Here is a 26,914-nt window from a genome sequence, read left to right on the forward strand (position 1 = left end):
AATGCTTCCTCCATATTGAAATAAGTCCTAGAGTCAAAGTCTAAATACTTCCTCCATATTGAAATAAGTCTGACCCCTAGAGTCAAAGTCTAAATACTTCCTCCATATTGAAATAAGTCTGACCCCTAGAGTCAAGGTCTAAAAACTTCCTCCATATTGAAATAAGTCTGACCCCTAGAGTCAAAGTCTAAATGCTTCCTCCATATTGAAATAAGTCCTAGAGTCAAAGTCTAAATACTTCCTCCATATTGAAATAAGTCCCAGAGTCAAAGTCTAAATACTTCCTCCATATTGAAATAAGTCTGACCCCTAGAGTCAAGGTCTAAATACTTCCTCCATATTGAAATAAGTCTGACCCCTAGAGTCAAGGTCTAAATACTTCCTCCATATTGAAATAAGTCTGAGTCCTAGAGTCAAAGTCTAAATACTTCCTCCATATTGAAATAAGTCTGACCCCTAGAGTCAAAGTCTAAATGCTTCCTCCATATTGAAATAAGTCTGACCCCTAGAGTCAAAGTCTAAATACTTCCTCCATATTGAAATAAGTCTTAGTCCTAGAGTCAAGGTCTAAATACTTCCTCCATATTGAAATAAGTCTGAGTCCTAGAGTCAAGGTCTAAATACTTCCTCCATATTGAAATAAGTCTGACCCCTAGAGTCAAGGTCTAAATACTTCCTCCATATTGAAATAAGTCTGACCCCTAGAGTCAAAGTCTAAATACTTCCTCCATATTGAAATAAGTCTGACCCCTAGAGTCAAGGTCTAAATACTTCCTCCATATTGAAATAAGTCTGACCCCTAGAGTCAAAGTCTAAATACTTCCTCCATATTGAAATAAGTCTGACCCATAGAGTCAAGGTCTAAATGCTTCCTCCATATTGAAATAAGTCTGACCCCTAGAGTCAAAGTCTAAATACTTCCTCCATATTGAAATAAGTCTGACCCCTAGAGTCAAAGTCTAAAAACTTCCTCCATATTGAAATAAGTCTCAGTCCTAGAGTCAAGATCTTAATACTTCCTCCATATTGAAATAAGTCTGACCCCTAGAGTCAAAGTCTAAATACTTCCTCCATATTGAAATAAGTCTGACCCCTAGAGTCAAGGTCTAAATACTTCCTCCATATTGAAATAAGTCTCAGTCCTAGAGTCAAAGTCTAAATGCTTCCTCCATATTGAAATAAGTCTGACCCCTAGAGTCAAAGTCTAAATACTTCCTCCATATTGAAATAAGTCTCAGTCCTAGAGTCAAGATCTTAATACTTCCTCCATATTGAAATAAGTCTGACCCCTAGAGTCAAAGTCTAAATACTTCCTCCATATTGAAATAAGTCTGACCCCTAGAGTCAAAGTCTAAATACTTCCTCCATATTGAAATAAGTCTGACCCCTAGAGTCAAGGTCTAAAAACTTCCTCCATATTGAAATAAGTCTGACCCCCAGAGTCAAAGTCTAAATACTTCCTCCATATTGAAATAAGTCTGACCCCTAGAGTCAAGGTCTAAAAACTTCCTCCATATTGAAATAAGTCTGACCCCTAGAGTCAAAGTCTAAATGCTTCCTCCATATTGAAATAAGTCCTAGAGTCAAAGTCTAAATACTTCCTCCATATTGAAATAAGTCCCAGAGTCAAAGTCTAAATACTTCCTCCATATTGAAATAAGTCTGACCCCTAGAGTCAAGGTCTAAATACTTCCTCCATATTGAAATAAGTCTCAGTCCTAGAGTCAAAGTCTAAATACTTCCTCCATATTGAAATAAGTCTGACCCCTAGAGTCAAAGTCTAAATGCTTCCTCCATATTGAAATAAGTCTGACCCCTAGAGTCAAAGTCTAAATACTTCCTCCATATTGAAATAAGTCTGACCCCTAGAGTCAAAGTCTAAATGCTTCCTCCATATTGAAATAAGTCTGACCCCCAGAGTCAAAGTCTAAATACTTCCTCCATATTGAAATAAGTCTGACCCCTAGAGTCAAAGTCTAAATACTTCCTACATATTGAAATAAGTCTGACCCCTAGAGTCAAAGTCTAAATGCTTCCTCCATATTGAAATAAGTCTGACCCCTAGAGTCAAAGTCTAAATACTTCCTCCATATTGAAATAAGTCTGACCCCTAGAGTCAAAGTCTAAATACTTCCTCCATATTGAAATAAGTCTGACCCCTAGAGTCAAAGTCTAAAAACTTCCTCCATATTGAAATAAGTCTGACCCCTAGAGTCAAGGTCTAAATACTTCCTCCATATTGAAATAAGTCTGACCCCTAGAGTCAAGGTCTAAAAACTTCCTCCATATTGAAATGATTTTGTGCTACAAGCAGAAGAGCTCAGATAATTGGATCCAGCGGTTCTAATAATGTGCACACAAAACATTACAATATACATTTCAATAGACAAAGTTTATAGACACCATTTTATTTTGTACACCAGATACACCACAACGCTTGATATTTATAGTTTTTCTACCATATATGAACATTCCCAACACAGAAAGAAACCTAGAATTCTCGAACGCAATCATCTACGGTGTCATCATTCCATCATGGGTATACGATGGCATGACCGCAATACAAATAGTCTCCGAGAGAAACGGCTGGAGATCTCTAACAAAGGCAGTAGGGTTCCAATTTCGAACCAAAAAGGAGAGCCACTGCGGTAGATAGCAAAGAAAACTTAAATAGACTACAGGCAAATAAATATTTGGTCTGCGATGGTTGTGGCTAAATATGCAAATTAAAGCTAGAACTTCGTGGCCACTTGAAATATTGCACCGCTTCTTAATCTGTGAAGTCACTTCGGACTCAAAAGATAAGCCATGTTATTACTATGAAGCAATACGAATCTGGAACACATCATGAATAAGGAAATTTGCAACAAGATCTGAGTTTTTTTTTTAACCAAGGGACAAAAAAACTTGGAAGGTAGAGACGAAAAAAAAAAAAGGAAAGTTGGAACAAGGAAAACTGCAGAATGAAAGGAACGGGTCAGCACTTGTTGAAAGGAACTGTAGAACGCTAGTTAAAAGGAACTGGGCAGCACTATGTTTAATGAATTGAGCTAGTCAACACTTGTAATATTTAAACGGTCAAATTAGGTGAAGCATTTAAATTCGTCAGGAGACCCTTAGTATGGTACCTGGTGAATAAAGATTGCCCCTTGATTCCATATCTACAAACTTTAAGAATCATCTAGAAATAGAAAAAAAAAGTGTTTAAAATATTTCTTATGAGTCATCAATTGTTAGTTTAATGACTAAATCACTTCAGATGTAATCAAGCTTTCAAACTCCACTAACGGCAGCCTTTGACATTATGCTAAAATCCATAAACCATAATTACAACAGGAAAACGTGCATTATCTTAGGTTTTACTGACAAATTATTGAGGGGGAAAGGATATTCAAACATATCTACAAGTGGCGATGACGAAAAACCGAAGTAAATTGATTAAATTGTTCGGGCTTGAGTCATATCTTGGTGTTGGTAGTCATGTGTGTAAGTTAGTGAATGGCCTTAAAATTGTGTCCATGGTAGAATTTAAATAAAAAACAAACAAACTAAAAGACTAATTTTATAAATTCTTTTCCCATCATGGCGTAATAAAAATGGCGGTGCTAGGATTAGCATGTAAGCCGGTGGTCTAATAAAGTTGTACCCCTTCATTCAGTAGGCTTACACGTGGATACACTTTAATATTTTTAACTGTGTGTATTGTGAAAAATCCGAGCAAACTATATTTTGCTTCAAGTCTGAATTATCTTTGAAATGTGTTAATAGAAGCAACATCTACTTATTATCTTCTGAAACCTTGAGCATTCGTTTTTAAAAATTAGGTATACATATTATATGCACATAGATATAAACCATTTTTTTTAACGAATGCGCGTGTTATTCGGTATCTTTTGTCATCTAATTGGTGTACATGTCGATGTTAGGTACAATAAATAATTATTTAAAGTTTTCAACTTAATCAGAGAATAAGTGAGGGAGAAATAACGAAAACAATTCTCCAAGGGGGCCAAACCCTACATATTTGGCCGCATCTGTGAATAATGAAGAATTAATTTCTCTTGTTTATACCAAACAAAATAATTAATTACCAGCAATAAATTGACTATATGTTGTTTTTTTTAATATTTATTCATGTCTTGTCTATGCCAATTAATAATTGTGAAAGTTTTAGCTTGATCCGAGAATGGGTGAGGGAGAAATAACGTGAACAAACCTTTAACCAGACAGACAGACAGAGTTGAAAAAAGCTTTTTATAAATCAAGCAAAGCATCCTAAAAGAAATGTCTACGAATCAAACAAAAAAAAAAAAAAAACATAAAGAAATAAAGAAACTAGAACAGACGCAAATCAGAGCCGTGAGATTTATAACAAACAAATATTCACAATTGACCAGAGTAACATATTAGTAATATCACTAAATTTAGAGACGCTTCAGGACAGAAGAATAAAAAAGTAAAGTAGTAATAATACATAAAACACTGAACCATAATTTACAAATACAAAAATAAAACCTAATAAAATAATCATAAAGACACAAAGATAAAGACACATTTCCTATTCAATAGGTTTAATTCGTAACAGTGCTCTTTTTCTCCCTAGAGCATGGAATGGGTTGCCTGAAGCAGCCAGGAAAAACAACATCTGAGCAGGTTTTAAGTCACTGATCAACATGCATGACTAGATTGAACGCATAGGACGTAATTATCTGCTCTTTTGAAGTAACGTCTGTAATTTATAAGATAAGATATATACGTGACATTTAATACGCGTGACCCCCCTCCCCTGGAAATATAACTACAAGTATAATCATGTCCAATTTCAGACTTGATAGGATGACCATACAAATGACTAAAGTTTTTCAACTCTTAAAAGGCCGTGCATAAAATAATTATTTCGCACAAATCCTACGTCTTTCCTATATATGTTTCTAATGAACTTACTCCCCCCCCCCAAAAAAAAACAAAAAAACTTACTTCTAGCAACCCATAATTAGTTCATACATACATCATACATGTAAGATGCCAAGATTTAAAAGATGACACATCAGGACCAGAACTCCAAAACAGAAAAAGAAATCTTTATACAACAATTGTGTCCAACTTTTACAGCCTGGGGTTATGTTACATATTTAGAAGCACTTAGCCCGCATGGGGGACGACCGCATGACAAAGGTGATCTTCATTTACGAATTTAAAGGTGGAAGGCGTAACAGTAATCGCCATTTCACACTTACTGGCATAGAGGAAACTAGCTGGCAGCAGATGGCCTCTGAAGAAACGGAGAGCTCTCACGAAGGCCGCTGGACAGACATTTGAGGCCGAAAGAAAAACCCTTGCAGAAGACATGCGCAGAAAACGTAAAGAAAACATAAAAAGACCACCCCACCCCCAATCCGGCGGACAATGGCTTTGTCTGCATCAGATATAGAAAAATATGCAGGTCGCAGGTGGGTTTACATCCACGAAAAAAATAGATTTTATAGTTAATCTCTTCTTCTGCCTTTTCATTAAAGTATCCTTTTAGTATTGGTAGGTTTAAGATACTCAGTTCTTAATCTGAGATCAACAGCGCAGTGGTTTCTAGATCAGGCACCTCTTACAATAGTTTTCTAAAGGAGCGTTTTTGGGGCCAGTACGTTGTTCGGGTCTCGGTAAAGTCTACAGCTTCAATGGACTTGATCAGCTTTCTCTCGACTCACTCTACAAGGGCTTGTCTCGCTAGACCCAATGTTCAGCTTCAGAAACATGTATTGTTGTTTTTTTTAGCCTGTCATGTCCTGTTCGTTGGAGATATGGTTAGCGCAAAAAGAAAAAAAAAATTCTTAGAAATAACAGACGATCTGTTTAAAAATAAATGCATTACATTCTTCACATAGTGACTGAGGGGAAAAGGGTCACGTGCTCTTTGTGTCTAGCCTTGCAGGTGTGTGTGTGTGGTTGTGTTTTGGACAATAAAAACAAGTTATCAAACGATACGCGCCTTTCAGCCACAACGTTTTTTTTTTCTCTCTGAGTTCGTCTTTTTTGTCAGTTGTAGTTCTAAACCAGTGTTTCTCAAACTTTTTTGTCTGCCGGCACAGTAAAAAAAAACTACAAAAATTTCGCGGCACACCACGAAGAGCAACAGTTGTTTTATAATAAAATGAAAAATTATTTGATCTGTTTTTAAGTATTACATTTAACGTGAAGGGTGTGCTTGTTTTTGAGAGCACATGCGATCTAATCGAGGCTCTAAAGTCGACAAACAAACTCGCATTTCATCGTCTATTCATCTAAACACTAGAAACTAGATTCTTGCAACTCAAAGAGGAGAAATTCCGCGCTGGGTCTTCGTTTACTTCATTAGTGCAAGACTAGAGCACCACATATACCAACGCACAAGAGAGGCACTTGTTAAGAAAAACTTGCAAACAATGTAAGACTCCCCCATTAACATTCTGTCTCAATGTGGGAGGGGGGGGGAATCATTAGGCTATAGAAACTAACTAGGGGACTAAGGCTGCAAAGAGACATTAAAGTATTCAATGAGCCAAGACACAGCACGTCGTAATGGTCTCGGGGTGAAAGGAGAGAGTCTCTTTGTTTTGAGACAGCCATAGATTAGATTAACAAATAGATACAGACTTTCGGTTAGGAACAAATATAACTGGATAGCAAGCAAAATACAACCAAAAAAAAAAATCTTTTTTTTAAAACAAAGCTTATATAAGGTCTAAGTGTATTTGTTACCTTGGATCAGTCATGTACTTACATTTGTTATAAACCTCAGACGGCAATCTAAAAAGGGGACTACTACAGCTTATATGACCACTTAAGCCAAGTCCTATTTCTTTCCCTTGGAATGGGGACTTATTCAGCTTATAGCGGCCCTTCAGTCAAGTACTATTTCTTTCCCTTGTCTGAGATACCGAAAAAAGTAATTTATTACCAATAGTTAATTAACTAATATTTTTTATATATATATATATAGATTCTTGTGTGTGAAGTAAAAGAAATAATTGTGCAAAATTTCAGCTTGATCCGAGATTGAGTGTCGGAGAAATAACGTGTACAAACGTTTGGCCAGACAGACAGACTGAGTTGATAAAAACTTTGTAAAAAGACAGTTGACTTTAGAGACTAACGTTCATATTTGCTTGCAAAAAGCTCTGTCTGTTCAAATGTTCAATGCTTCAATGTTTTACAAGTTTCGGATGTTCCTTCAGAGTTAAAGATAATCTACTTCCAAGTCCTATCTCTCCCAGGCAGCCATCCAATATTGATATATTAACAAAGAATGCAGACAATTTAATCTAGAAAGAATGTAGACATGACTTTCTCAAAATGATCATTAGATTTTATGTTTCACATCACAAAGAAGTCACATCTATCGAGACAAATTTTAAATATACACACACTTCTTGTCGGGGTTGACGTTATTTAACCTTACTAGACAACCACATGAGTTGAATTAAGACAACCCAGCCAGCACGTCACACCAAGTGAAAACGTCTTCGCTCCATCTATTTCTAGTTTCGTGCTATCGATGTTGTTGTTGTTTTAACTTGTTTGCATGCGGCAAGAAAATTGTTTGCCATGTTCACATTTTCTTTAAATCTTTGGAACAGAAAGAAAACCAGAGAATTATCTTTCGTCGCCATTTCGTTTCAAAACAAATTATTTCAAGGTCAAGGTTGAAATGGCCAACGTATTGCTTCCCCTCCCCCCATCCCCAGGGAAATAGTCTTGTGAAATGAATTTGTAACTGATTATTGTTGGATTCGTATTGCAGTTTTGGGGCTCACAAACAGGAAACTTAACTTTTGTGCGTGTGTGTTGTGTTGTAGTTTAACTTCCGCTAGATCTAGACCTATGTTTAGCTTGCTTAAGTGAAAAAGATTAGAGACCTTGTTTCGAAATGCGATCATGTTAAAGCAACCCGTTTACTTCGATAAAACGAATTCGACTCTTTAAGAAAAGTAAAATTATAATATCATTTAATCATCATCATTTGTCCATTGACTCGTCGTAGCGGTGCTGTGACAGTTCGTGTAACCAATCCGTCCACTTTGCCAGGTCAGCAGCTGTTCTTAGCAGGATGTCAAGAGAGAGGCCGGTCCATTCTTTTGTTATACTACAAACATTATAAACGTACGAGGCCTTCCATTCACTACTGACCATGTAGTACTCTGTACAACTCTAATAAATTAAAGCAATTCATTCACATTTTTTTTTATTTAGTCCAACTTTTGTAAAGAATTTTTTAGAAATCAAACAAGAACATAAAACTAAAATGTTATTTCACTTGAGAAAGGCCAATATTAGAATATGCATCCACTGTTTGGGACCCCTCAACTCAAGAAAACATTAAGAAACTGGAACAGACACAAAATAGAGCAGTGAGATTCATAACAAACGAATATTCACATTTGACTAGAGTAACACTATTATTTAGTCCAACTTTTGTAAAGAATTTTTTAGAAATCAAACAAGAACATAAAACTAAAATGTTATTTCACTTGAGAAAGGCCAATATTAGAATATGCATCCACTGTTTGGGACCCCTCAACTCAAGAAAACATTAAGAAACTGGAACAGACACAAAATAGAGCAGTGAGATTCATAACAAACGAATATTCACATTTGATTAGAGTAACACCATTAGTAAAATCACTCATCTTAGTGGCACGCCAGGACAGAAGAATAAAAAGTAAAGTAGCTTTAATACATAAAACATTGAACCATAATTTACAAATAGAAAAACAAAACCTAATGAAATACTCAGAAAGCACAAAATAGAGGCACATTTCTTATTCCATACGCTACTACTAATTCGTACTAGTGCTCATTCTTCCCTAGTGCCACAAGAGAATGTGTTATATGTTATATCTGTTGCCTGAATCAGTCAGGAAGACCAACGACTTAGCAGAGTTTAAGTCATTGATTAACATGCATGACTAGATAGACACATGAATTGCGTAGCACGTAACCATCTTCTTTTTTCAACTAATGTCTTTAATAGATAAGATGATAAACCAGTACCCGAATTTTATTTTTTCAGGGAGGAGGGCGCGATGGTAAATCGGTGACCAATGAGGCTGGTTCGTATCTCTTCCATGTCACGTGGTAATGGTGTTTACACTAATGGTATCATTGATTTTAGTGTCATTTCATTGTGAAAATAGTCTATAGATCTCTACATCTTTAAGTAATAAATAAGAAAAACATTAAAATACGTTGAAAAAAAAAAGACTATACCGCTTTTATGTTATGTATTGTTTGTTTCAAACTTACTTTAAAGCGGCGACCTATGAAGGGACTAACTCAGCTTATACCACCACTTCAGTCAAGTAAAATTTCTTTCCCTTGTTCCATATACCAAATAAAATAATGCATTCTCAATAGTTCATTAACTTATTGGTCAATTTTTATTGATTTTTTGTGTTGTGTTGTCAGGTAAAAGAAATAATTGTATTCAAAATGTCGACTTGACCCGAGCTTGTCGGAGAAATACCATACAGAAACCATTGACCAGACATACAGAGTGAGTTGAAATAAGCTTTGTACAAAGAATATTGAGAAATATAATTATGGACGGATCTGATAGAGAAAGGAATAATGGAACATTCGCGGAAATTTGGTTTCTGGATCTTAAGAATTCGCCATCACCGTCGTCAGGTTTAAAGGGCGTCTCCATCTCCGTCTCGCCCCCTGCTAATACAATCAGCAACTTTCTTCGTCACGTATCCGTGGCTCTTCAATGCGTGTCGCCCAAAAACTGGTCTTTGATTAGTGGCCCACTCCAGCCACCAGGACAGCACACGATTGTTTCAGTATTGAAGACTATCCATTTTGACACAATTACGTAAACCTGTAACACGAGTTTAATCCCATTTAGTCACGGCGGATTTCCCACTTCCATTTAAAGGAAAGATGGCGGGTATTTGTGCCTGTCCTACAGCAATGTCGTCTGCTAACTTTATCAAAAGTTGTTTTTTTTTAAATCGGTTAGCTTGTTTCATTTCGTTCCAGTTTTCAAAGAAATACTTGATTACTTCAAAGAATTAGCTTGAAGAGTGTCTCGTTTTCAGAGCGAGGTCAATTTCGTGAACAGAATATATTACAACAGATGAACAGACGTATGAGAATTATTTCTAGTGCACGCGCAGGAAAAAAAAACTTTACTGCATAGAAAGTAAACTAATCAACAGTTTTGGTGTTGTTCAAAAGTGTGAAACAATATTAAAGGGCTTGTCTTCTAGTCCGAAGATAAAGAAAAAGGGCAGTATTTCACACTGACCCACTTGTAGACTACATATTTTGCGAAAATTCAACGCAGTCAAAGTCATTGTCGGCCGGAGATAGATATAAATTTAAATTCTCTATTCGACTTAACCCTAAAGGTAAATCCCACTGTTTAAAGCGTAGTGATAAAAAATATTTTTCGAGAGAGACGATTCAGACGCCCCAATTTCAAGTTTGGTTTAATTTTAAAAATAATTTCCCCCAAACATTTTTAAGAAAAAGATCCAACTAGCATTAAATTATCGGAAGGCTGAACACAGACATTTGAGAAGGGTTCTCGTTTCGTCTTTTGACTGGTGAATAGTCCACAGAAGGCTGGAAGAAAACGTTCTCGAGGTGTTTCCATGTTTCATGTAGTTAGGGCATGGTGTGTTTAATTAACATGGTGTGTTTAATTAACATGATGTGTTTAATTAACATGGTGTGTTGAGTTAACATGGTGTGTTGAGTTAACATGGTGTGTTGAGTTAACATGGTGTGTTGAGTTAACATGGTGTGTTCAATTAACATGGCGTGTTGAGTTAACATGGTGTGTTGAGTTAACATGGTGTGTTGAGTTAACATGGTGTGCTGGGCTAACATGGTGTGTTTAATTAACATGGTGTGTTTAATTAACATGGTGTGTTGAGTTAACATGGTGTGTTTAATTAACATGGTGTTTAATTAACATGCCGTGTTTAATTAGCATGATGAGTTTAATTAACATGGTGTGTTTAATTAACATGGTGTGTTGAGCTTATGTGGTGTGTTTAATTAACATGGTGTGTTGAGCTAACATGGTGTGTTGAGTTAACATGGTGTGTTGAGTTAACATGGTGTGCTGAGCTAACATGGTGTGTTTAATTAACATGGTGTGTTGAGTTAACATGGTGTGTTTAATTAGCATGATGAGTTTAATTAACATGGTGTGTTTAATTAGCCTGATGAGTTTAATTAACATGGTGTGTTTAATTAACATGGCGTGTTTGATTAACATGCCGTGTTTAATTAGCATGATGAGTTTAATTAACATGGTGTGTTTAATTAGCATGGCGTGTTTAATTAGCAAGGTGTGTTTAATTAGCCTGATGAGTTTAATTAACATGGTGTGTTTAATTAACATGGTGTGTTGAGCTAACATGGTGTATTTAATTAACATGGTGTATTTAATTAACATGGTGTGTTGAGCTAACATGGTGTATTTAATTAACATGGTGTATTTAATTAACATGGTGTATTTAATTAACATGGTGTATTTAATTAACATGGTGTGTTTAATTAACATGGTGTGTTGAGCTAACATGGTGTGTTTCATTAGCATGATGTGTTAAATTAACATAGTGTGTTTAATTAGCATGGTGTGTTTAATTAACATGGTGTGTTCAATTAAGATAACAAAGTAATAAATAAATGAGAACATCTTGTGAAGGTGCAATTTCATAAACCAACAACGTCACTAGTTCCCTACGATCTATTTAAAGATCATCTGTTTCTTTGGTTGGCGGTTAACGAGGGTGTCATGCGGCAAGCACAATGACCAACCGCATTTACTTTCTCCCAACTAATGTCAGGCACTGAGTTGGAATTTAAAATCCCAATCTTCACCGAGATTTGAACCCGTGAACCTCGGTTCGGAAGCCAACACTCAACCATCATACCCCCCCCCCCAGGGAAGACCCTACACGTATTAAAAACGTGACGACTAAATAACTGCTTCCCATTCTAGGCACGTTTTTCTATTTAAAAAAAAAAAAAACATCACCAAGGATTTCCCTATCATCGAATCGCTTAGCTATGTCCATGTCACCATTTAGAGCTGTCATTAACTTTAGATTCGATTAATAAAACGACACATTCACAAATTCTGGGCTTGCAAAGCTCGGAAGGAAAGTAATAAGGATTGACAGTCCTTAAATCTGTAAAGCAAAATTCATTTTGATACAATATTAGCGAGATGGAGACTGATGACGGAAAACAGGTAAACAGGCGTGTGACCTTTGACATGAAAACTGTAATAAGGCTGTAATGCATTCTCATATGAAATATTAAATTAAATGTTGAGAATCATTCATTGTACTGTGGAATCGATCTCATTTAATAGTGTGGTGGCCTTCAATTGTTTTAATTGTTATTTAATATTTTAGCATTATTATTATTATTATTATTAAGACATTGTTTGCTATTTTTGTAGTTAATTATTTGAACAGAATTACACTCCTGTGTAAAGGTTTAACATTACTCATACACTTTTTTAATACATTCAAGAACAAACACATTATTTTAGTTTTACATTTAACAAGTATTATGACATTTTAATTTGATTAAAAGTTAGGAAAAAAATGTTGCCCAATTATAACATGTACTTTTAATTGATTAATACAGTAGCTTCAGGTATATGCCGATGGGCCTTAATGCCATGAAACAGGGGCTCCAATAAATGTTTAAAGTGTGGCCATTTAATATTAAAATGTTTAAAACATAGATCTATATTAATGCGCCTTGGCGAAGGCTACACACTACCAGAACTTGATTATGTTAACCAGTGTCCACTAAGATTGTTCCTACCACAGAAGTGAAGCGTGTGATCACTTGATACTGACCAGATTGGGAGCAACGTAACACTAGGACAAGAATCGACTACCCTCTATCCTACCCCCCCCCAAAACCAAAATCCACCTAAAGTCTGTTAATGCCATTCTACCCTGCGCCAGACAACATTCAATGAAGGATGCGAACCGAGCCACCATTTATTTTTACAGTTATTTGTTTATTTATTTGCTTTCTCTATTGATCCATGTTCCTTGCATTTAAAATTATTTTTTTTGTGTGACTTCCTATCGAAGAGCAGCTATTGTGTTTGTGTTTTGTGTCTGTTACATTCATATGTGGAGACAAAGAAGCGCTATTGAAACTCAAGACTTCCTTCATTATTCTGTAACATTTTGACGCAGACGTATGTGCTCTGAAAGCGTGATTATTTTTGTTCTATAAATTAAGAATTCATAATTGAGCAAATAAATATAAACTGTTCTTTTTATTGTTTTAAATAAACAAAAACTTCTAAGTCAAGAAAAATTCAACGTTGCGGCTTTGTAGTGACCACCACAAAGATTTGATGAAAAGGAAGAATTCCTACAAGGAATGTCATAAATAAAATGAAACCGGAAGCTCTATTCTAGGCTTCGTGATCTATCACTCTTCATTCATAGAAGTTTAACTAGGTAATAGCAAAAGCAGACGATCCCTTGTTTAAATATAGAAGTAGAAATATTCTAAGGAGGCTATTAATAAACAATAGGACATTTCGAATTCCCTCCCTTCAATCAAATTGATGTCTCTCTCTTTTTTCCTTGCCCTAACTCCTATCTGGGGTATTCCGGATTTCCACATATTGAATCAATTCATCCAAGCTTTTGCTGGGGACAAAAAATGCATAAATCTAAAGATATGCGTACCCTAATTCTTAACAAATTACTCATGAGTTTTGGATCTAGACAATTAAAAAAAAAAAAAGAGGTTTTCTAAGTATCTCAAAATGAGAAGGTGTCAAGTTTTACCAGTCATGACAATTTTATAAAATTAAACTTTAAACACAACAAAAAACATTTTTAAAGTTTGTGGTTTTTTTTTTTAAATCAATACCCACTTCATGATCTAAATTCTACATCTCTAAATTCTATTTATTTCTTGTAGTGCTTCATTAATGCAAGACGTCTTTTCGGTCAGCTTTGTACAATTTAATTTTTTAATTAACAGTCCGACATTGATTTTAAAAGGGATTGGAACTTAAAGTCTAAATAAGACGGTGTGCCAAATGTCCATGAAAATTTATTTATTTATTCAATTCATTAACTGAACAGCAAGAAACATTTGAGTCGAGTGCGGGAATTCCCCCTGAAGCCGTGTGCAAAACTTAAAAGGCATAAGCCAAATTTAGTTTTTAGTTTTAAGATGATTATATTTTGAAAAAAAAACATATAACAGTCAAACCAGAGTTTGAATGTATGGCTAATTAGGTAGTATTTTTTTTTCCAATGATATACATAAACTGTAGAATTTCAATGAAGTAAAAGCGGTTGGTCTTTGTGCTGGCCATATGACACCCTCGTTAACCGCGGACGACAGAACCAAATAAGTTTTACATCATCTTCCCCGTAGATCACAAGGTCTGAAAGCGGAACTTGCATGTGCATTAATTACCGATATGAAAAGCATAAAATGAATATGAATGACCTAAACCAATGACAAGAGGATGGATGCATACGAGAAAGAAACAATCTGGTTGGCTCTCCCGAGATGTAGCCAATAAGGTTTTCTTGGTCAAGCTCATCCATTCCAGCTGCATCCTGTACATGAGAGTACAACAACTATAAGCAACTGTTTAGGTTGAAGAAGACTTTAATGAGACTGGGTACATAGAAAAGAAAGCAGCAGATGCATCAGACATTTTGAAACCTCCATGAATTAACGTCGAACTGGATGCCCCTATAAATGACTGATCGAATATACCCACTCCACCCCTCCCCTTTCTCTCATTCTCCTTTCGCCAAGGACCAAACTGCATAATCTGCACAGATAATACCGAACGTGGCTTGGCATCCAAACGTCCTGAATCTCGACTACGGCTCTTATAAGACAGTATGAAAGTGGCTTTTCGAGTTCGCTGCTTGGAATTGAGTTGCAATGTTGTATTCTATAGTTTTAAAAGCATTTAGTGAGAGAGAAATGGAGATCCAAAACGATTTGTGTTTTGTTGTTGTTGTTTTTAGCCTTTGATGAGCCCGCCTTTCAATTTAAATGTTTACACCAAAATTGTGTGGCTGTGACCTTTGGTCCGAGTCATTACTACCGCAGAAGAGCAAATGGCTTCATCTAATTTAGATTTCATAGTCAAGTTAATAAATGATATAATAAAATGTACACACTATCCAGTCCATCATCTTATACTAGGTCTCCAGATCTAGAATCTATTTAGCGTTCCAGATTTTTAAGGTGGACCTCAACACTTACTTACGACCAGTCACCTACGTTTTATAAGTTAATTTGGGTGCATAAGGCCTTGATAGGGCCTTCCGATTGTCAAATTATATGATACTTCAAACATGTAGGCCTAATACTAATGCCATAATCATATAGAGATAACCCCCATGGGCCATCATAGATCTAGATCTCTAAACTTATTCTAGATCTAGAAGTCTTTTGTTTGACGCGCTTGCCTTTGGAAGCAATTTATAGGTAGTGGAATGCTTACATCCATTACTACTTCCGGCAATAACAACTTTACGAAACCTACCGATACTTCTACAATACTTATAAAATACTTCTAATGGCATGCGTCTAAAATAGCCAGTCGTGGTCATCACGTTTGGCTCAGACATTGGGTCCGGCATAAGTGTAATCCCTTGCAGGAGACAGGATAAAGTCTACCCTAAAGGCAACTAGCTAACGCCTAAACAAGTAAGCTTCGAACAGGAGGGGCTCATTAGCCTTAGTTGGATACCCACTTATTATAAGGAAAACTCTGAATTCTAACCTCTGGTGCCTTGAAGCTATACCTAAATATGGTAAAGACTTCGGGAGTCAACCCTGGCCGTTCCTTTGCGTGGAGAGAGATGGGGGGGGGGGCTGCTCTGTGGTCAACATCGTTGCGACCATAGCGAATGCCCGGGGGCATTCATCTCATTTCTAATAGAATCTAAATCTAGGTAATCTATACTAGTAGTAGAAGTAGTGTTTTGTAGAGTTTAACTCTCTTTTGACTAACATTGAAGAGAGCACCTAGCTGCTTCAGAACGAGACGGCTGGAGATCACTTACAAAGGATATAGACTCTACATTTGATACCAAAAGAGAATCCACTGCCGAGGACAGACGTAGACGGCGAAAAGAGAATCTAAATCGACCAGGGCTCTGGATGAGGCAAAATATGTAGGTCGCAGCTGGGGCTGAGTGGCTACGTGAAATACTGCACTTCGTATTAATCTTCGGACTCCAAAACCAGCCTCATACCTCTTTTGATCACAAGTCTTAAACAGTTTAAGACATGATTTTAAATCTAAATGACTTTCCTGTATAGAGTAGACCTCGTCTAATTGTAGATCTATATATTGGTCAAGATCTAGATTCTTTGTATTAAAATTAAAGTAATGAGTGAACAAATTCAAACAAACAAACAGCTTTCTATAATACAGCCAACTATGAGATCTAGATTTTATCTTATATCTCATAATCTCTTCTAGACCTAGATTTAAGATCTAGACCTAGATCTATATCTAGACTTATAAATGATATTGAATTCTACTAATGATCTAGATCTAGTCTAGATTCTACTTGTCTTTTTTTTTTCCTAAATAGAACCCCAATCTAAATAGATCTAGATCTAGACCTAAGATTTTTCTTTAATTTCTTACCAACTTTGACATTTTTTTTCACGTAGTCTTTACTGTCTTACCTTTATTATATAATTAATACAAAAAGCGTTCTATTGTTCCAACATGAGTGTAATATCCATAACCATAAGAAGAATGACACTTCTAATTAACACATGTCGTAAGTAAGGCCATTAGCCATGTCAATTAATAATAACCCCATCTATTCCTAGCACATGTGTACATTCAGTGAAATGCGTGATTCACAGATACACACCTAACCTCGAGTTCGGGTCAAGTGTGTCATAGTTTTGAAGCGCGTCAATGAAAAAAAAAAAACGACACATAACACACAAACATTGTCCCCCCTTAATAAGGTTGATGTGGTTAGAGATTTGGAATACCCGCGCCATAGTATTATTTTTAAAAAAGAAAGGGGGGGGGGAACAAGGACGTCGCTGTTGACTCCGCCCCCAAGGTCTTGAAGCTTTTCGGTTGTGTGACGGATGAGATGGGTTTACAGTGAGGAGGGGAGGAACATTGCATGTCACACGCAGTTCGGCGGTGACACCGAGGTGAGATAGAGAGGGGAGTGACGCGGGGCGAACAATGAAAAGAAGGACTGGAAAGTCGTAATACCCGTCTCATCTTCGTTTGTTTTCTTTTCATTCACCTGACAACAATACACTCTAGATCTAGTCAGTTTAGACAAACACAATACATGACAGATCTAGTCAGTTTAGACAAACACAAGACATAACAGATATAGTCAGTTTATACAAACACAAGACATGGCAGATCTAGTCAGTTTATAGTGTTTATACAAACACAAGACATGACAGATCTAGTCAGTTTATACTAACACAAGACATTACAGATCTAGTCAGTTTATACAAACACTTACACAAGACATTACAGATCTAGTCAGTTTATACAAACACAAGACATTACAAATCTAGTTAGTCTTAACAATCACAAGACAAATTTAAATCTAAATACAAACACTCTTTGAATAATATAACGCAACCACAATTCGACCACGTATAGACCATTACACCAAATGGATCCAGGATTTCCTTCTAGCTGCGTTTCCCAAACTGTGTTCCGCGGGATCCTAGTGTTCCGCGAGGCCTCAAAAGGTGTTCCATGAACTACTGGAATAATAAAATAGTAGGCTTACACGTGAATTAATCTCTAAAAAAAAAGAGCAAAGTGTTCCGCTAAATATTCTTAAGGAAACAGTTCGTGAAACACTGCATTAAAGGAATGACTGGTTGTGAAGCAACAGCTGTTGCTGTTATGAAGCTGTTATGGCAGTTGTTCTCCAGGGAACAATTGTAGGATTGTCAATGCTGCTCATAGACGTAAAGCTATAAACACAACTCTGGTACTATGTATAGAATATTTGCATATGTTTTTGGTAGCTGTACTGCCTCTATTAGATTTCTAATAAAACTCCCCACAGAATCAATATCTTGATTGTAACTGATAGCGCAATAACACATTTAAACAAGTCAAATAAAAAAAATAGACCTACTTAAAAACACGCAGAATATTTTTAAAAATTCTTTTTTAAAAAGCTAAAACAAGGGAAAGAGTCGCATAATCACTGTCTTATCTCTCAATACTGCAAGATGTATCTCCCTTTACCAATTAAAAAATATGAATTACCACTAATTAATTAACTAATTAGTTAATTTTTTTAAATTGATTCATGTATTGTCTTCGATAATGAATAATTGTGAAAAGTTTCAATTTGATCAGTGAATGGAAAAATAACGTGTACAAAATCTGTACCAGAAAGACAGACAAACAGACGGAGTGAGTTGATAAAAGCTTTGTGATTTTAAAAAGTCGCTTATATTGAGAGAAATAGCTTCAATTATTTTGAATCAATCGTGTAATCATTCCTCTACGAGAAGGTTTCCGGGCTGCATTTTTAAAAGCAATTTTTTTTTTATTAAATCGAACTCGAGTCTCCATGATGGAAAGCCAACGTGTTTTGCCACTGAGCTATTCAAGTACTAATGATAATATAAGGTTTTATGATTCTATTGTTAGTTTAAAAATTTTAATGAACGGTCTTATTCTTTATATTATTGTGATTATTTTCAGGGGTCGAAAGTCGTCAACTTACTTCATCAAATAATTAGTTAATTCATTTATTGATTCATGTGTTGTCATTGACTATGAACACTGGTACAAAGCTTCAACTTGATCCAACAATGGTGGTGCCTGGTTCGAACCCTGCCCTCAGCCATCCCCAGTAGTCTGCGGCAGGTTTGTGCTATGATGTAATTATCTTCAAATCTGAAGGAACATCCAAAATATGTAAAAAACAAAAAAATAACAGCCTTTGGAATAGCGTACGGCTGTTGTATTCGAAGGTTTCTTTATAGACTTTTTTTTGTCTATAGGCAGTACAGACGTAGATTTCACAGTTCCGGCTTGATTTGAAAACTGTAACACGCAATTACACCTAACAGCTACGACCGAATTTTAAACTGTAACGCGTAATTAACAGCTTCGGCTGTCATTGAAAGTGTCCGGAGATGAAGCGTCAAAGTTGTGTACCAACCAATCTAGGGATTGACTCCGTTCTTTGGAAGGTTTATTGATCTGTTGGTGTTTTTTTTTTCAACGGTTCAAAATCTGTTATCAATGGATCATAGAAGCTTAAGATTTAAAAAAAAAAAGCAATAAGTAAAGGGTAAGGTGCATTGGTGGCTGAGATGTTAAAACATTTAGCCTGTATGTGCTGGGTTCGTGTCTAAAACGTTGACCTTGTGTGTTGCTGTTCTTTTAAATCTCAAAATTAAGAGATAAATTATTTTGCATTTAGTGGGAGAGAAAAGACCATTGGCCTTAGCAGTAAAACATTCACGATACTTAAGTCCATGGAATCGGTTGAATAAGGACATCACGATACCAAACTAAAATCCACGGAATCGGATTAACTCTGGTTCATTTCTGCCAATTTTATTTTCGTAGGCCTACTTTTGGGTGACTGAGCGGTACAGCGCTTGTCTGAACCGAAGGGTCTTAAGTAAAGACCGGGATTTTGAATTTCTAAGACACCCCAGTGTCCACCCAACCCTAATGGGTACCTGACATTAGTTTGGAAAAGTAAAAGCGGATGGTCATTGTGCTGGTAACATGACACCCTCGTTAACCGTCGACCATAAAAAAAACAGATAACCCTTACATCACGTGCCACATGAATTGAAGATCTTGATATAAAGAAATAGTCTTGAGGCAGACGTGTGTAAACCTGTACATTTTTTTTTTTAACAATTGATTTTACTGAATAAAAATTTACTCTGTGTGTGTTAAGTAAGATGGTTCAGTCCGTATGAGCAGTATAAACCGGACTCCATGCCTAAATTCATTGTAGTAGGTAGCGAAGTAGTAGCATTCACAGACTAGGGCCGGATTTACTGTTTGGGAGTGTGTTGCCGCCCTCGGCTTTATCCTTAAAGGAGTCTCCACATTTCTAAAAAAAATATGTTTAACAAATATGAATAATAAAATTAATAATAGAAATGAGATTCGATTTATCAATGCTTTATTTATTTCTTCACAAATACTTGACCTGCTTTCATATTGTTACGTATTTCTGAATTTTCTGGCTAGATGTATTAGTTGGCACACAAATAAAAACACAGCAAAGAACTTGACGACTAAACTTTCAGTTTCATATAACTTTAATGACTATTAACTCTAACAATTCGTTACTGTAACATGTAGCGTAGAAGACTGTACAATATCTGTCATTTTACAGTTAGCTATACTTCGTTGCGATTCATCTCTTCACTTCGTTGCAATTCATCTCTTCTCAACTTTCCTCGAGCCGTATTCCACAGAACAGACCAACGACACACTTCCCAGTGTCGCTCCAGGTCTCCCAAAACTGAACCAAGTCGTACTCAAGTCTACCGAATCAGAGCCGCACACGTCTTACATCGACTGTAACGGCTCAAGTCCACTGTAGTTCGCTGTATAGACTTTAAAGACAGTAGTCCACTCCAGTTAACTCTACCCTAGTTAACTTGCATCGAGTCGTACACATTTCTCTTCCACAGAGCCGCACACGTCTTACATAGTCTGTATCGACTGTAACGGCTCACTCACAACTCCATACGACTGACTTTCACATTAACTTTCAGGCTTATATAGAGTCCCTAATCGCTTCTCTAAAGTTGCACAAACACTCCTAGTATCCTCTGGAATAACATGTCAGGAAACGTCACATCCTGTCTTTATTTATACATGTAGATTCCAGAAAACACTCGCTGCATTGTTATCAAGTCGTGGTCACACGTAGTGACCTTTATCTGTCACTGTTCATTAGTAACTGTCCCCCTACTTAGATCTGTTCGTCCCCTGGAACAACACGTGAGGACACGTCACATCCTGTCTCTGTTTATACATGTACATTCCAGGGAACACCCGCTGCTGTGTTATCTCGTCGGGGTCACACGTTAACCTCTTCCTGTCACTGGTCATTTGTAACAATATTTAGTAATATAACTAATTGTCTTCTTGTTGACGCTTGAATAGGGTAGGTTAAAACAAAGTTACAAAGACAGTTTGTGTGGAAGCCCAAACCCAAACTCAAAATCGGCCCCCGAATTGGTCCACCCAGGCAGGCTTCAATATTTTCAGAAAGAACATCCGAATGAAATTATATCAAAGACAAATGAGAGATAAGAATGGAGAAAGAAGGTTGACAGATCCAGCAGATCAAAGGATAGGTGCAAGTGAATGCAAAGTTAGATGTGAACCTGGCCTAGCTAGTTCCCCTTTCAGACCTTGTGTAAAGTTCATCTGTTTTTGTGGCCTACGGTTAACGAGGGTGTCATGTAGCCAGCACAACGACCAACCGCATTTACTTTTCCCCAACTAATGTCAGGTATTAGAGCTGGGCGGACTCAGAGGCGCCCAAAGATTCCGAAGTTAAAAATCCCAGTCTTCACCAGGATTCGAACCCGGGACCCCCCGTTCGGAAGCCAAGCGCTTTACCGCTCTGCTACTGTGCCTCCCCTGGCCTAACTGAAGTGTTATAATTAATGTATTTGTTTTGAAAAGGTTTAACTCTTATTCGAATCCTTAAAAAAGAGTATAATATCTGCACTATTGAAGAAAAAAAGTTTAAGAAAATGCAGTTTACAAGATTACTATTCGTTTTTAATTAGGTCTAATTTATAATGCATACTAAATAGCTTTTTCTCTTTAAAAAACTGCTTGCGTAAGTGATTTTAAAAATTAAATTTTTCGCTGTCAGAAAAAAAAAAGTAGCCGTTGCATCAGAACTTTGAATGGTCTAAAATATTGTGATGTCGGATGTTCACTATCTTTTCTAGTTTACGAGATCTAAACGGGACGGACGGACAGACATTTCACACTAAACTAATAGCGTCTTTTCCCCTTTCGGGGGCCGCTACAAATGTGAAGAACTCCTTTCAGACCATGCGATCTGTGTGGCAGATGAAATAAGGTCATCAGTTTCTGTGGCCCATTGTTAAAGAAGGTGTCATGTGGCCATCACAACGACCAACCGCCTATACTTTTTCCCCAATTAATATCATGTATTTATTACAGTTGGGTGAGCTCAAAATCCCAATCACTGGAATTCGAACCCGAGACCTAAAGACCTGCTCAAAGTGTCTACTTACTAAACTCTGGCACTTTGTATTAAACATAGGCCTACACAGTCGATGTAACGAGTATTTTATTTCATTGTAAGTCTTCTAAGCTTTTCAAATTCTTTTTTTTTCTACACCATTCAATAGTCACAATGAACACGTCACAATTGGGAAAAATCGTGTAGTAAGCTCCACTGTGAACGTGACCGTCACTAGTCCAATCAAACTTAACAAAACTTCTTAAGTTAGCTTGATAATTGGAAAGACGACTAGATTTTGGTATCGGGACTCAAACCCTGATTGTGTTTGCGTGTTGGTGGCCAGTGATTTCAGTATTGCCTTGTTCGAAAAGTTTTGCTCAAAGTCAAGGGCGATTCTGTTACTGCTGGCTTCCTGTGTGTGCAAGAATCAATTATAAGTGAGCAAAGCTTTGTCTTCAGTGTTTCTATATTAAAACGTCCTCGTACCTATCAATCCTTTTATTCTTTAGAGATCCCTGCACTCCGTGGACATTTCTAGTTTGTCGCGATTGTCAGTCAAGGCCTGTGGTCATTTTTGTATACATCGATCAGAATTTAGGAACACATTCAATCACTCAGCATTGAGCTCAGACCAAAGGCTTCACAGCGATCAAAATTAATATGCCAGCTAAAGGCTGTACTTTTTTTTTTCCTTTAGATAAGTTTGCCTTTTTTTGTTTCAAGTATGTTAAGTTCCAAGGGCTTCAATGAACCTACGTCAGGTTTGCTAACAGCGCCATACCAATGAACTTTTTTTTATTAGTGTAGGTTAAGACCTTTAACATCGTAGAGGGGGCGGGGCGTACAGGATATTCAGCACTACGCGCCAATACATCCTGTGAGAACGATAACTACTAACCTAGAAACAATTTGTCTTATAAGTGTTAGCAAAATTAAAATGGTCTAAGCATAATGAAAAATTTGAACATAGGACAACTCCTTTCTTTGTGATTGGCATATCCCTATTCATAAAGTTAAGGTCTATTCCTTGATAACAATGATTCGACTTTAATTTAAATTCTGTTTTAATTAATTAAAAAGAATATCCATATATGATTAACAGAAAGGCATTACACAACATAAATGACAAAGATGGTACATAACATATACCAAATCTAGCAACCAATCTAGGGAATAAAAAGAAAAAATCTAACCTATGAATATCAAAGCTATATCGTGTTGCCAGGAAGATTTTTTTTTATTGTTAGAGGGCTATAATCATAACATTAATTAAACGGATCTTCCTTACAAAGTTGTCTTTTTAAAGATCCACATGAAGGTCTACTATTATGATATTACAAAATCGATTTAGTCATTTATTATTATTTATACAGAAAATGTCTGAATTAAATTAGGTAAATGCTATTTTGCAATAATCTAGCCTATCCTATTTCCTACTGAGTCATATGAAGAATGTTTTTAGTAATTACAAAGAAGAAAGTCAACATGTGAATAGCTTTGTTTGTTTACTCTGACTATGTAACTAAGACATTATCACAGATAATAAAATTGAACAAGTTGAAAAAAAAAACAATAACAAATGGACAGATTTCAAACCCACAAAGAAACTCAATTCTATGTGAATAGAAAGCAACAATCATGTGTCACAAGTGGTATAAATAATAAAGTCAGAGGGATTCAAGATTAAAATATGGGACCTTTTATTTATTTATTTTTTTAGACCAAAGCATTGCATTAACAGAAGATTGAAAAGAGAACAAAAAAATCATCTCTCTGAACTTGAAATGATTGGAAATTTCAGAACTATTTTAATATGCTTCTCAATAGTGATGTCTTAAGGGAATTTCTGCTTTAAATTTCAGGGTAGAATTTTTTTATTAAGAGAGTAACTTCAAAATGACAGGGAAAGTAAAACTGCAAAAGTTGAAGGAATAGTGTCCCCACAAACCTATATATATTTGTCTATGAAAGTACCTTGCCCCAGAACCATTTCATCCTTCTATAAAAGAGTGTCTTATTTAAATGTAGTTTCCTTTATGCATTTTGATTTTATCAAAGTGACAAAGATATATCAATAAAAAAAATGTATTTAAAAAACGTGTGTATAAATACTAAGGTATACATATATCCCCACCACCTCATCTGAAACAAAAAAATGCTTTAAAACAAATGTTTGTCAATCATAAGATTCTAACTGATAAATTCTGGTGTCTTTAAGCACTCCAGGAACTAACAGGGGATGTATCTGGACAGTCCCTCGACTTACATGGAGGCTATGAGGCATTACGCCATACTGCCCAATCAGGATTAGTCGTACAAAAGAAATGATATCCAATTATAATGTAAGAAAATATTTGAATAAAACACTGAGACAGAAATAATTTAAATATTAATTAATAATAACCATTAAACATGAAAAAAAAAAGTGGATGATTTAAATAGAGTCATACCCACAACAATGTGGCACAAACAATGGCTTTGGTTTCAGAACAGTTTTGATTGACATTTCAAATCTTATCACAGGATTTCAAAAATAAAAGTACAATGTGCCAAGGTAGCTGGACCATTCAATGATCATACTTTTTCTTCTCAGGCTCTCAGGATCATTAAGAGATATTGATTTGAAGGCAAATTGTGAAAAACAAATTCAGAATATTTCTGTTTGTTTTGAAATTCATTTGTTCAAGTTTTAGTAAAAAGTATTATTATAGCTTTTATATAGCGCTACTTTCATGCTTATAGCATGCTCAGAGCGCTTTGGTCCAATCTCATTTTTGGACCAGTGGGGGGGAGGGGGTATCTAGGAGTTGGTTTTCCGTGCTGCCCTTAGGCGCTCAGTAAACGCAACTCTGCCCGAGTCGGGTGTCGAACCTCGAGCCCCCTTCTAGGTCAAGACAAGCCAAGTTCAAGCGCACTTAGCCTTTCGACCAAGCTTCCCACCAATAGTAAAAGTATAACAATATACATTTTCTATCATGTAGACTTGCAAAATGATTTTTGGGTTCATTCAAGAAAGAATACATTACAAAAAATAATGCTTTCACATATACCCTGTAGCATTAAAACTTCATTAAAAGTTGTAAATTTGATAATGTATTGCTCTATCATGTTATCATGTATTCTGTTGGAGTTATAATATTGCATATCTGCAAAGCATAAGAAATTCTGCCCAAAAATACATTATATAAATAAACTTGTTCATAGGATGTATATATAGACAATAATGGAACATAAAATAAGATTGCAAAACTGACCTCACTTAGAGCAAACACTAGGTTTACAACATGACTCTAACCCTGGTTACATGACTGGAGGTTGTCTACATGGGACTCAGACTTACACAGTCCAGTGAGGTTTGATTGACAGAATTCCAAGAACTTAAAAGTGGAAGTAAAAGATTTGAACTAGTGGTTCTCAATCCAGCCGCCTCATGGCACTTGGCAAACAGGTTAAGGATTCTCAAAACTAACTTTAATTAGGGCAGAAAAAAAACAACTATTAAATATGTGTGAACAGGAAGAAATAAAAGGTTCACCCAAGTCATGCTTTTTAAGGTCATCTATTTCTTGGCCGAGAGTTAACAAGCAGGGTGTCATATGACCAGTGCAACGACTAAACGCCTTTTCTTTCCCCTAACTAAAGTCAGGTACAAATTAAAGTTGGGTGGACTCAGGGGCGCCCTAAAAATCCAGAAGTTACAAAATCCCAATCTCCATCGAGATTCGAGCCCAGGACTCCAGGTTCAGACCTTAACATTATCTGCCCTATAGATCGCATGGTCTAAAAGGGATATTTTACTAACTTAACAAGTCCTGCTTGGTTGAGAAACATGGTACAGACAGACTGAAAGTAACAATTTTCTATGTCTAGTTACAAGCAGCAATAGGAAAAAAAAAGTTTATATAAAACATTGACCTATATAAAAACACTTCACTTTATTATAACTGCTTAACTTATGTCAAACAAAACCTTACTTTAGTTTTGTGCATTTCTATGTTAACACAATATATCAGTCTATATAAAAGCAATACTTATATATGTGCATATTTATGAAAGTTAAACATTGCAAGGGAGCTAACTTATTGTCTTACCAGGTGGTAAACATTAAAAATAAATATAACATAAAATAGTAGCAACTAATTATTAAAGCTACCAATTAGTCCTTATTAATAGATTTATTTAGAGAGATGTATTTGTTAATATCTTCTACCAGTTGATTTGAAAGAGAATTCTCTTGCAGGTTGATTTCCAGGATAAAAGTGTTTCTTTTCAGGAGCTCGACCAGATATTTACCTCCCTTGTCTGTTATGTGGATGTTGTTCAGGTCCAGTGCCGCCAGGGAGGAGTTGTCATACAAGCTGCGGGCAATCTCCTCCAAGCCTTCATTTCCTATGTCATTATTGTCCAGCGCCAGAGTCTCAAGGACTTTGGCCTTAGACAGGGCCTGGGCAAAACTTACCCAGCCCTTCTGAGTTACAGCTGTGTTTAAAGACAGGTTCAGTGTGTCTATGGCCATCCCAGAGCGAATCAGACTGCCAAGGGCTTCTATACCTTCATCCCCGATATTACAGTTGGCAAGATCCAGTTCACACAGACCTTTGCTGCCATCTTCCCCACTTTGTACGTCTTCGCCATCAACTTGGAACTGGTCAGAA

The 26,914-nt window shown here is 36.2% G+C and overlaps 2 protein-coding genes across 3 annotated transcripts in view; both read right to left on the reverse strand.

The window, feature by feature from the left end:
- Positions 1-16,999, reverse strand: part of LOC106060888 (uncharacterized) — a 41,057-nt gene extending 24,058 nt beyond the window's left edge. Inside the window, exon 1 of the mRNA XM_056015954.1 lies at positions 16,717-16,999. The gene's annotated coding sequence lies outside the window, so the exon portion shown is untranslated. The remainder of the gene's footprint in view (positions 1-16,716) is intronic.
- Positions 17,000-23,751: 6,752 nt separating this feature from the next.
- Positions 23,752-26,914, reverse strand: part of LOC106071593 (glutamate-rich protein 3-like) — a 38,270-nt gene continuing 35,107 nt past the window's right edge. For both annotated transcript variants that reach the window (XM_056015438.1, XM_056015437.1), the window contains exon 26: positions 23,752-26,904. In XM_056015438.1, the coding sequence (XP_055871413.1) occupies positions 26,416-26,904 (489 nt within the window). In that variant the 3' untranslated portion in view covers positions 23,752-26,415. The remainder of the gene's footprint in view (positions 26,905-26,914) is intronic.

Source organism: Biomphalaria glabrata, chromosome 17 (genome assembly GCF_947242115.1).
Source record: "Biomphalaria glabrata chromosome 17, xgBioGlab47.1, whole genome shotgun sequence".
Taxonomy (NCBI): domain Eukaryota; kingdom Metazoa; phylum Mollusca; class Gastropoda; family Planorbidae; genus Biomphalaria; species Biomphalaria glabrata.